General features: G+C 33.8%; 1 protein-coding gene across 1 annotated transcript; it reads left to right on the top strand.

Annotated features, from left to right (window-relative positions):
* Positions 1-2,112: 2,112 nt before the first annotated feature.
* TRIADDRAFT_29967 (uncharacterized protein) lies at positions 2,113-6,569 on the top strand (the record flags this gene model as incomplete). Its single annotated transcript, XM_002115921.1, has 15 exons — positions 2,113-2,244; positions 2,810-2,959; positions 3,269-3,573; positions 3,777-3,999; positions 4,049-4,147; positions 4,232-4,354; positions 4,590-4,867; positions 4,943-5,051; positions 5,127-5,221; positions 5,342-5,393; positions 5,464-5,559; positions 5,639-5,734; positions 5,821-5,964; positions 6,137-6,190; positions 6,300-6,569. The coding sequence occupies 15 exons, from the start codon at positions 2,113-2,115 to the stop codon at positions 6,567-6,569; spliced, it is 2,226 nt and encodes a 741-aa protein (XP_002115957.1).
* Positions 6,570-12,756: the final 6,187 nt, after the last annotated feature.

Here is a 12,756-nt window from a genome sequence, read left to right as displayed (position 1 = left end):
CATTTATGTTGAGATTTTAGCTTGTGCCTACGGCTTTATTGTATATCTTTTATTATAATATTGACTCGCCTTCGTATTAATTACTATTTAATAATATGTATCGACGATTTTACGTACTACAACATTCTTAACAGAATACTCCTGTACACATCCGCACTTTATTACTGTAACTGGCGTTGAGTTCGCCTAGTACCGCACTGTACAGTACTGTATAACCAGCAGATGTAGCTGGTATCTAATTAAAGATGAGCTATTTTAAATATTTAATTATGTTGACTTAATCACGCCTTAATCCTGAGATGAAATTGCGTCGATGGCGTTATTTGAACATTTGGCAATTTATAGTAATAGAGGAAGAGGAAGTGCATGATGATGAGTTAACCTGTCGCCAAAGTAGTATCGTGGCAATATCTTAATGATTCTCATGCTGTTAATTTATTATCAATTCAAGTCGAAAGAATTGATTAACAACGTATATTGTCAACATCTTACTTTTTCTATGCCATTGGAGCAGAAAAAATCTTATTCTATTAAGACATGAAGTGCAGATGCAAGCAAACACTATTGCAATTTATAAATTAACAGCTGCAATTACTTTCACACACTTCTAAATGGTTCTATTGGATATGAAATGTGCCAGTGTCCTAGATACTTTACAATTTATTATTATTAACTGATTCCAATAACGACGACGAATTCCTTCAGCATGCTATTGCAGTATGATAGGTATGCCATTTCATTATTATTATTATTATTCAATGCAGATACTATGTTGGCTCATTATGAAAAATGATTAGTACAGTGCAAGAGTGTGGAGTATTTAGGTTAAAAGGTATTTAAGCCTTACAGCTAAAATCGTCAAATTTGAGCACTTTTTGACCTTGATAAAGTCAGGAACTACTAAAGAAATGTGCAGTAGTCGCGATTGCAATTTCAGCAGTATCCATTGCGCACTCGGTACCCGATACCTTGCAACTATGCTATGGCGAGTGACTTGACCATCGATGCAGAAACTACGATACAATCGGAAGGCAGGAGTTTTAAGGGAGGCCGTGGCGTAGCGATTGGAAATGGCCTACTATAATTGTGTCATACTGTAGAATTATAGCATATTACCAGATTATGCTACTGTTTCTAAATCTGAACTTCGATTTGAGTTTACATTTTTAATATTGATAACTAACTAGGCGTCACCTAGAATCCCCGACTAGTAGTGAGTTAATTTATAAATGACTAGCACAAATCCGCCGCTATCATCTACGGTATAGCGGTACCTAATGCTTTAATAAATAGATACATATATATATATATATACTGTACTTTATACGGTCTCGATTGGTATCGTGGAGTAAGTACAGCTTTCTCAGAGACTACCATAGAGAAAAGAGAGTTTCTCCCATTTCTCTTTAGTTTAATATTGTAATCCCCGATATTCCAATACAGTGGTACCTCTTATGCTGTGAGTACCATGTACAGAGGGGGTCTCATAAGTCTTTCCCCGTGATTGAAACTATACGAAATTATAATTTTAAGTCGTTATTAGACAAATTTGGAATCATTAGATTGGAAATAAAACGCTTTATGCGAATATGTAATTTAAATTTACATAAAATGTGTTCGAGCTACTAATATTGGCACTTAAAGTCAAAAATACTTCTATAAATTCTGGCGTTTTTCTACAGTACTGTACATTGTAATAAGGATTACAGTACACTATACAGTATACAGTACAGTACTGTACAGTACTGTACTGTACTGTACTGTATGTTACTACAATAATTATAAATAATATAAATATATATATAAATAATAATAATATAGGCCTGACTATCACGAGACTAACATCCAAGATCCGTCAGTCCGCTTACATCACTCGATTGTCGATGTTCGATGGCTTGATCGGCTGGATGTACAGTACAGTATACTGTAGGGTCTCTACTGTACTGTGCAGTTTGTTCACGTTCTTGAGTCACTGGTTCATCAGCTCATTTGGTGGTAGCGTCAGTTGTTGTATCGTGACGTCAGACGTCACCCCATATACTGTTGATGCAGATTATGTAATATAACATTTCCTGCAGATCGTGAAAGTGGAAACGAACGATCGTTGGCAAGATGAAGACTGTGTTGGCTTGTTCATTTCTAGTTTTTATATCGATCCTCGGTCTTATCCGAGGCGAATCCACAGAATATTTTATTGGAAGTGGCATCCATGATATTACTGGTCCTGCTGCTGATGTTAATATGGTAAAATAGATTAAATTAATTGGATAGATTACTCTTGTGATTATTATGCACTTAAGAAGGATAACACCATACGTAATATCTGAATTCTTGATGGTGACGAGCAACGGAAAATGGATACGATACAGTATATAATATCCTATTGAAGCTATAACAAGTGATAACGACCGATTGATTTAAATTTGATTAATTCCATTCATTAAAGTACAGATGTGAACAAGTATATGTTTCAATCATTAGGATTTGCTAAAGGGACGTAAAACTTGATTTTAATGTAGACTGTACGGTGCGATACTGCTTAATTATTGATACGGTTTGTATCCTGATACCTTCTGCTCGTCACTATCTACTATAGGTTAGACATTATTAAGCAGCACACAAACAAATCATTGAATTCTATCCTTATTCAAATTCTGCATTCATCATTTTTTACCTTATATTCTATCACTACTTATAGATCTTATCTAAAGTACCTTGATAATGATATTTATTTCGTTAGTTATATTACTGATGCTACTTTTCGAATATCAAGTGAATCTAATTCAATACTCATATATTGTTTCAACAGATGGGTTATGCTAACCCTTCCCAAACTGCTAAGGGTATACATTTCCGTCAACGCAGCCGAGCTTTTATTATACATGACAAGCAAAATAAAAGTAGAATAGTATTTGTTAGCATTGACGCTTGTATGGTGGATCAAATTGTTAAGCTAGAGGTAAGCAACTATAATCATTATACGCTGATGGATTATAAATTTATTGCTACTGATAATATAGTTATTAGTTTTGCATATCTCTAACACAGAACGATAATATTTTCATTATCTGGAAGTAGATTAAGTTAAATTATTAAGCATGGTAAAAGTAGAAGCAGTTGTTGCGATGAAAGCCTTCGCGAGAAGAATCAATAAAACATTCATATAATAACTGCATGATATTTTTGCAATACTGTATAATCGATATTATTATTATACATTTGTTAAACGTAACAGCTTCGTCATTTTGTTAACTTTAATATCATATAGGTAGTTAAGAAGCTTAAAGCTCGCTTCGGTAAATTGTATACCGAGGAGAACGTTTGTATTAGCGGCATCCATACCCATTCTGGTCCCGGTGGTTTCCTCCAATATGTTTTATTTGACATTACCTCATTAGGTTTTATTAATCAAACACTCTTTGCTTACGTCGATGGAATTGTTGAAAGTATTGCTAAGGCACATGCTGATATAAAGCCTGGCAATATCTTCGTCAATCAGGGACAACTATTGAATAGTAACATTAATAGAAGTCCATCTGCCTATCTATTTAATCCTCCAAAGGAAAGAGCAAAGTAAGACTTTTTAGCTGTGAATTCTATACCATTGATGCACCTTTGCAATAAATTATTTTTTCGGCTTCACGAATAGGCTATTTTATAAGAGACTGTTAGAATTCTATTACGTAATGATTATAATTCATTACTTAAAGATGATGTTTAAGATTTCTTATCCCTTGACACTTAAGTAGTAATTCGGTAATAATTATTTATAATAGATACAAGTATGACGTTGATAAGGAAATGGTCTTGCTAAAGATGGCCGATGCTAAAGGCCATGGTATTGGTATGGTTAATTGGTTTGCAGTTCATGGAACTAGTATGAATAATACAAACGAATTAGTCAGCGGTGACAATAAAGGTTATGCCTCCTATTTATTTGAAAAGGAAATGAATGGAAAAAGTACTCTCCCCGGGAAAGTAAGTTTTGTAAGATTGAAAGTTTGCGTTACTGATACTGTACGATAGGATGCTGCCTAATATTTATTAGATAATACAGTACAACGAATTATACAGACGAGCGCCTATAAATCAATTTCTTGATGTCTTAACGGCTTTGCCTACTAATCAATATTATTTGCAGTTGCAAGTGCAATATATATGATCATGCCTTAAGTATAGCTAATACAGTACAGTATATTAAATGTTTAGCATACACTATGTATTTCTATAGGGATCTTTTGTTGCCGCGTTTGCCCAAAGCAACGAGGGTGATGTATCTCCCAATACTCGCGGTCCTTTCTGCATCGATTCCGGTAAACCCTGCAATAAAAATCACAGTACCTGCAATGGCGATGTAAGTTTGGTTAAATTGATGCATGAGTCAATAGCAATGTATAAATAATTTCTATTAAATACGAAACTGATAATAGTCCTATTTCGGTAATAATATCAAGAAATCTGTTGGAAATAACAATGGCTAGCTTACATTATTTCAGATTCTATAATTCCATAATTTCATTTCGGCCTTTGTATGAATAGAGACTTCATTTATCTTCGAACTAAAAACTGGAGTTATTATGTAAATTTAGGATACAAAGTGTATTGGAAGAGGACCTGGTGCAAATATGTTTGAAAGTACCGAGATAATTGGTCGCAATCAGTTTAGCAAGGCAAAAGAATTGTATGACGGTGCAAAGAAGAAAGTAACAGGGCCTGTTGATTTCCGGCACATGTATGTCGATATGACTAACGTAGCGGTAACTTTAAAGAATGGTACCAAAGTTCATACTTGCAAACCAGCTATGGGCTTTAGCTTTGCCGCTGGAACAACTGATGGACCAGGAATGTTTGGATTTCAACAAGGCTAGTTTTATTATTAAATATTGAAAGACTATATAGTATTTTCAATTAATAACAGTCGCTAATATCATTGGTTAGGCAGCACAACTGGAAACGAATTTTGGAACCTTATTGTCAAGTTTTTAGAAAAACCATCTAAAGAACAGATTGCGTGTCAACATCCTAAACCTATTTTACTGGATACAGGAGAGGTACACAAGTTCCACGGACCACCATACCCTATTGATTTTTACAAGCTTCTTCATTTTATTTTTTTTCATTTTTAGATTAAATTTCCCTACCGATGGCAACCTTTTATAGTGGATTTACAAGTATTAAGAATCGGAAATTTTGTTATTGTAGCTGTTCCAGGGGAATTTACGTAAGTAGCAAGGGTTATACAATGATCATGATTTAATACTACATTTTTATGGAACTTTTTAAATAGCTTGACATTTTATCTAACAAGCAGTAATAATTCAAAAAATATTTTTTAATGCAGCACAATGTCTGGTCGACGAGTAAGAGACGCTGTTCATAAAGTAAGCAGATCTGTTTAACAGCTACATAAATTGATATGTTTAAATAGATATTATCATTAAATGAAATTTTTGCTATTGCTAGGTTGTTGACGCGCACTTTGGTAATGATACCACTGTTGTTATTGCTGGATTGTCAAACACGTATGCAGATTACATCGCTACGTATGAGGAATATCATGTGAGTCTATAAAAATAAACACGTTGTTAGCCAATGAATAAATGATTCTTACGTTCTGTATTTGGCAATTCATGATTAGGCACAACGTTATGAAGGAGCTTCTACAATTTATGGACCTCATACCTTGCAGGCTTATATCTCTAAGTTTGTTGAGTTATCACAAGCTTTAGTTAAGGTATGCTTTGTGTTAGTAATCTTGAAATCACTGTAATTAAATTCGCATTTCGATAGCATAACATAATATATACCATGGTGATGTAGGGTAAAGCTGTTAAGCCTGGACCGACTCCACCAAATTTGTTAAAAAAGCAGCTATCATTTGTTCCTGGTGTTGTATTTGATTCAGCCCCGATTGGTAAAAAGTTTGGTCAAGTAAAACAAGATGTTAAGTCCAAGTATAAAGTTGTAAGTTTTCAGAGGGAATTAGACATCACATCTACTCAGTATAGTTTTTAATTTTTATTGCTATACAGTACGTTACTAAACTTGAATAAATGTGCATAAGAAAAATTTATAAAGGCTACGACTCATAAAAGTTGCATGGTATGTGCTAATATTGTCGTTAATGAACTTTTAGAATGAAACGGTAGAAGTAATATTTTATTCCGCTGATCCCAGAAACAATTTAATGGTAATCACCAGTAGTTAAATTGCTAACTTCTCTAATTGTTAGCGTTAATAAGTAAGCACATGACCTTCGCGAAGGCAATTTCTGATATCATCTTTTTATCTACTGTAAGACTGAAGGAACATTCTTAACGGTTGAAACGCAAGACAAGCATGGTAAGTGGCATGTGCGGTTAACTGATGGTGATTGGGATACACGATTTTATTGGCACAAGCCATTCATACTTGATCCCTCAAGTACAGCCAAAATCACTTGGACTATCTCACCAGATACACCGGCTGGTACCTATAGAATTCAACATTTTGGTCATAGTAAAGGGCTACTGGGCGATAAACAACCTTTTCATGGAACATCTAGTAGTTTTAAAGTGACGACAAATTAAAAAGTTGACCACTATCAATGGTACATACAATCGTATCTTAAACAGTCGTCCACATGTAATGTTTGATATCTTGATGGATCGATACCCATTATTAGAGGACTAGATATCATATAAATATACGTTACACATTTAATGTAATTTAATTAGTAGTAGTTAAACAGTTTAAAAAGAGCGATGGAATTTCATTTGCAAATTATCTGTTAGCTTTGTAGGCAAGTGTTAACTATTTTGTCAAACCTTTGCGAACTAAATTTTCTAATTGAAATCGACAGATTTGTGTTAACGACCTCCTTGTACAGTTATAGTAGTCTGTAGCCAATTTATACAAAGGGGACTATTTTAGCAGTAGGAAGCTATTTCATTTCTGAAGGTTACATTTGCATAGAGAGTTAAATGTGGTCGTACTCAAATGTATTCCTATCACTAAGCCGCAAATTACGTACTGAGCAGTATTTTACGCATTGTAAATAAAGAATAGTTTTTGCACGTTTTGTCTAAAACATTTTTCTTCTATGTAGTTAATTTTTTTATGATTAGAATATGATACCCCTGAAGGAGGAAGCAACTCTCGAAGTGTTCACCAAATTTTATTTCGGCAGGATATGTATTCCCTCTAAATTAGGAATACTCTATATCTATGAGTTTTCATTATGCATGCGATTAGCTGCACGCCTAACTTATTTTAATAGAATGAGCTTACTCTTTTGATTTATCAGTCGATTAATACTTCCAAATAGTATCTGCTATACCAACTAAATTTTGCATTTTTCTACATAAATAGCTTAGTAATATACATTTCTATTATAACCCAATACTAGTATTCTTGTGTTAAGCTTTTGAAAATTAAAAGGGTTACTAGTTTAACTTGAACCTAAATATGTATAAGAGCAAGTGGACCATGTTTGGAATAGTAATACTATGGGTAATATACATTAAAATTTATCCTTGCAATTTACTCGTATGTAGAAATGAAATCTATGCTCGTAATATATGCTCGTGGTGAGTACATGTTCTAACCGAGTAGAATATTTCAGTTTGCAGTACTGCAATAATTTGTTTCAGTTGCAAAGAGTTTTTTGACTGTAGTAGCATACATCATTTTACCTATCTACGTAGCTCTAAACTCTACTACAGTTTGCTACTTTTATTTATGTCACGTCAAATATTTAAAAGCAATTCAATTAATGAAACAGTGATAATAAAAATTTTTTTCAAATACTTTATTGTTCTTCAAGAGACAAGCAACGGTAATTTATACATTGAGATACCTCGATAATTTGTAAAGTTATTAATAAATACTACCTATACAGTATGCAGATACAAAAATAAAACTGAAAATATCGAAGTTACTTTCATTCCTAATTTAAAGAGCTTAAATTACTTTTAAGAGTTGGAAATCATAGTAGGAGAAGATGCTCTATGATTGAGAATAGTCAGTAATACTATGAATAAGCTACATTGTAACGTCAAAAGTAGGATACTAGCAATTGAGGTGTTATATAACAATTTATTAAATATAACGAATATGTATAAAGATGACAGAACACTTTTTACTTTGGTATTAGAGACGAGGACAAATGTCTTGTGGCTGTAGTATTAGATGCAATGCGAGAATTCTAGAATTCTTATATAGCTATAACTTAGTGCATTACTTTAATGCTATGGCATCGATCCTAGCAATAGTGAAGTAATTTTTTAACCAAAAACTCAACTTCCTATAATTTAGACAATACCTTACCTACTTTATCATCGTTCAACTGTCCGTTTTAGTGACCAATCACTGACTATCACCTTTCAATTTCATTGCTCTAAAATGATATTACATTTAGGATAGCAACGAAGTGAAAGATATAGTAGCGAGTGGTCTCCAGAATAACTGCTCCTATTTCTTAGCACCCACATAGAGTGACGGCGAAATCGCTGTGGAGCAGGTTCTTTCGACCGGATGAAAAGACTTTGATCGACTCCAGAGTGTATTAACAGGCAAGTTCTTACTGATAGCAATACACCCTTCGTCAGAGAAAACCATCGTCATTTCGAAGTAAGCGAAGTAAGCACATTGAGAGTTCCCATGGAATCCAAGAAAGCACTCTTTTCCACTCAGACTGAACTGGTGGAAAAGGTGCTTGACGAAGACTTAGTCCAATCATCGTTATGTAAAGCAACCGAGAAAATTTGATTGCATTTATACTTTCTTGAATGCCGACCGAACCATTGATGGAAAGGATTTTCGGCTAATTTTAGAAAAATTTAGGCGATGATGTCATTGCAACTGTAGCGTATTGTCCGCTACCTGATCTCTTATATGCCAATAACCAACCACCTAAACACTGCCTAAACGGTGGTATAAATCCATTGTATCGTATTCGACAAGCTAATATATGGAACTATTTTTAGAAAGATTACCTATTATCGTGTAGTACCAATGTCGATTGTCATGGTAACGGCCATGTAATATCAGTATATCACCGTAAGTAATCTGCCAACGTCGTAGAAACGTTTTCGAACGTTTTACATACGATGAATTATAATTATAATAGTTATGGAAACTTTTTAAACAAAGACTTGTCTGGTCTCTTTCTCTCTAGGGTCTCTAGGATAATCGTATTATACAGTACTGCACAAACATAAACATAATCAAAGACCTGATAATAGCAAAGGATCAATCATAGGCAGATGTGACCTCAACAATTGTAGTAGACCGAATCGGTACTCGTATAAAAGCAAATGTAAGATCCTTGCTTGAAAGCTATTGCGGTGATGATTATGCTTGATTCTCATCTTCATCAAGCTCCTTTTCCTCTCGCTTGTAGCGATTGGAAAAGGGTGCTATCTTCGATTCCGTAGCATTACGTGCAAACGCTTCCTTCAATTGGTAGATGTTCAATTCCAATCAATGATGTATTTATTGCGGGTGGAATTGAGCCTGTTGCTACACTATGGAGGAGATCATCGACCTTTCAACCGGTTATAGGACAGCTCTTCTGCAGCGATTTCGCCGTCTCTCGTGAAGAGTGCTAAGAAACAGGAGCGGCTGGCCCTATGACCACTTACTACTAGACTTATCATGCGGTTGCTATTCACTTGATGTGGATCTAAAGCAACCGAAATGGCCAAGGACAGTGTGATTGGTCCATCAAATCTGAAGTTGTTAATACAGTATTGATGATTTTACAACTAAAACAGCATCAGTAGTAAACAACTTCAGCATGGGTAAGTATCATGATAAGATTTGTTCAATGCTTTTGCCAAAGTAGAGTCAATTATAGCATGATTTATATTAGTTTTTTGGGCTGTAAATATGCTGATACTTCTTTGGAATGAGTTGCAGTATAATTTAATTGTAAATTTAAAAGATCTTTAATGCCTCTGTGATAATATTAGTAAGAATAGTAGTTGTGATGTAATTTATAGTGTTAAACTTGCAGTAAATAATTCGCTGTCAAGAACGAACGGCCAGTTTAGCGAGAATAGTACAGTACTTGCAACGCAATTTGTAGTACTTAATTCAACATCGATCCTACTTATTTAGTGCGTTTGGGAAATAAATGATCAGCTTGGTGAGAATAGCAGTTACGACGTAATTTGTAGTCACTAATTCATTGTCGATGCCACTCATATTCTACATGTCTGAATAGCAGTTAGTTTGCAGCACAAAACTTAATTCACTGTTAATCTTACTTCATACTGTGCTTATCGCCTCTGCAGAGTAATTAATAGTAAACTAGAAAGATTTTACATTACAACGCCTCAGCAGATATCTGAGGGGAAGCTGTTGTACGTTTCAAATATAGAATAACAGAATTCTTTTTCTGTTACTCAATTAATAATTAATAATTATTCTGAGCATATTATAACTACGGCCTTGATATGACATCACATCTTTTTACAAAAATTAACCTTGCATTGCATAACATTCTCGGGAATAAACAGACGAGCGTAGTCTTGTCAGCGAGATGATCGTACTGTTATATTTTGTTATAAGATTAAAATTATCTGTAGTTTTAATGCTGTTATTATTTATGTTTGTAATTAATTGGATATAGAGTAGACGGTTATTATCTTGATGTGTATGATGACGAATTAAAAAATAAAGCTCATTAATTTTAACCAGAAAATTGTCCTCTATACTTGTGAAAACTAACATTATGCTGCAAGTCAGTTCATCAAGAAGTAATAGGATCATTAAATATCAATGAATGAAAAATTAAAAGCATCTACAAGTACGCTATACTTAATTGTCATTACTACTCGTATAGACATATTCAAGTATATTACATTGCGATTTCAATCAGCATAAGGTAATATGACAGACCCAGCATGTAATACAGGATCGACCAACTCTTTGGTCTGATACAATTATAATACTGTGATCTTGAATATAAGCTTAATCCAAATATCTAAAACAGTACTTCCAGATAAAATAGTTCAGTATACGTTGTAAATGCATAAAATTTTCAGTATTAGTGAATTTTTTACGCAACAGCAAGCTTTATCAAATGGACTCCGTTAGTGAGCGTGTATAAAGCTGCTATGAACGTCTCATTATGTAACTACATTTTACAGCTTGATTTCTCAAATCTTGCTTTTATGCAAGTACTAACATGATACCTTCTTTGCTATATACGCATAGACTGACTTTATACTCGTGTATCGAATATTTGAAAAACTATAAAATTGGCTTAAACTATACGGTAACAAAGCTGAGTTAATTTGATTTTAATGTTAATTCTGATTAACTTAAGAATGTTTAAATATATTAAATTTCGCAAAGTATTGCGTATTATAGCAATTCTGTGACAACAGCATAGCAGAACTAACCTTTAGTTAAGTTATCACCAATCAGTGGCACAGCTGTAGTACTATAATAGACTGCTATAGTATTAAAATAATAATATTGTACATTTTCAACTTTATAGCTCTTGTAAATATCTGAGAAAAGGAAAGACCAATAATGCATAAAAGCGATACAAAGAACTTTCATTTTATTGGTAACGAATTTCAAAGATGAAACAAAATTTCACTAAACATAGAGATTTTAAAATTGGAAGAGGTATAGTACCTCAAGACCTCAAGTTATTAATACTGTATGAGGAAAAAAATTAGATTGACTTGAAGTTTATGCATCTATTTTATTAGACCAATTATATTATATAAGTGACAAGCGGGTTAGTAGCACAGCTATAAAATCACACTAAAATAGTACAAAGATTCTACATTAAAGATAGTAGCTTGGCAAATAAATAATTTCACAATACTTAATGTTACAAGTGACTGCTATTCGCTAACTATCATTACGATACAGTGTAGAGCATGAGGATTGACTAGTATATATATAATGGCATTAAGACATATACTTGTGTGTATTAATACATTCAATCTGACGAAGATATGTCTTCTTTTAACCATAGTGAAGATCTACTTAAGAATTGACGAGTTATAACTACCTAAAATAGCCTACATTTCACTGTAAGTCGCTGAAATATCTGTTAAGGAATTAATTTGGAGTAATTAGATTGTCATTGTACAGTTACAGCAGTGAACCATGGCAAAACAATTTGACTGCTAATGTATATCCAGAATGCTCTATGTAAGACATGTTGAATCTATTGAACTTACTATTATTATACATTACCACGTTATCATCCATTACATATCATGTTTTTTGATCATATTGGTTAAAGATAAAAAATTGACTTCACTTGGCTTTAGAAAGCCTACTGTACAACAAAATAAATTAAATTAATTAGTATCCATCGTGCACGGCTATTACCTTACCATAACTCAAATTGCCATCAGCTAAAGGAATTAGCTACTAGACAATTCATCTAATTGACCAATCACTGACTATAAACTTCTCAACTTCACAGCCACAAGAAGAGCGAGCAACGAAGCGATAAGCATAGTAGCGAGTGGTCATAGGGATAACTGCTCCTATTTCTTAGCACTCTGCTGAGTGACGGCGAAATCGCTGTGAAGCAGCCACCTACAACCGATTGAAAGGACAGTGATCTGTTCCATGTTGTATTGACAGATTAATGTACAACATTGTATAACACCCGAAAAATACACCATTGATTAGAACGAATCCCAGGCCGATCGAAGGAAGCGAAGTAAGCGTTTCATATCGGAATCCAAGACAGTACTCCTTTCCATTCAGTGTTAACTGGCGGAAAGGGTACTTGGG

Source organism: Trichoplax adhaerens, genomic scaffold (genome assembly GCF_000150275.1).
Source record: "Trichoplax adhaerens TRIADscaffold_12 genomic scaffold, whole genome shotgun sequence".
In the NCBI taxonomy this organism is placed as follows: Eukaryota; Metazoa; Placozoa; class Uniplacotomia; order Trichoplacea; family Trichoplacidae; genus Trichoplax; species Trichoplax adhaerens.
This window is presented reverse-complemented; position numbering and strand designations above follow the sequence as displayed.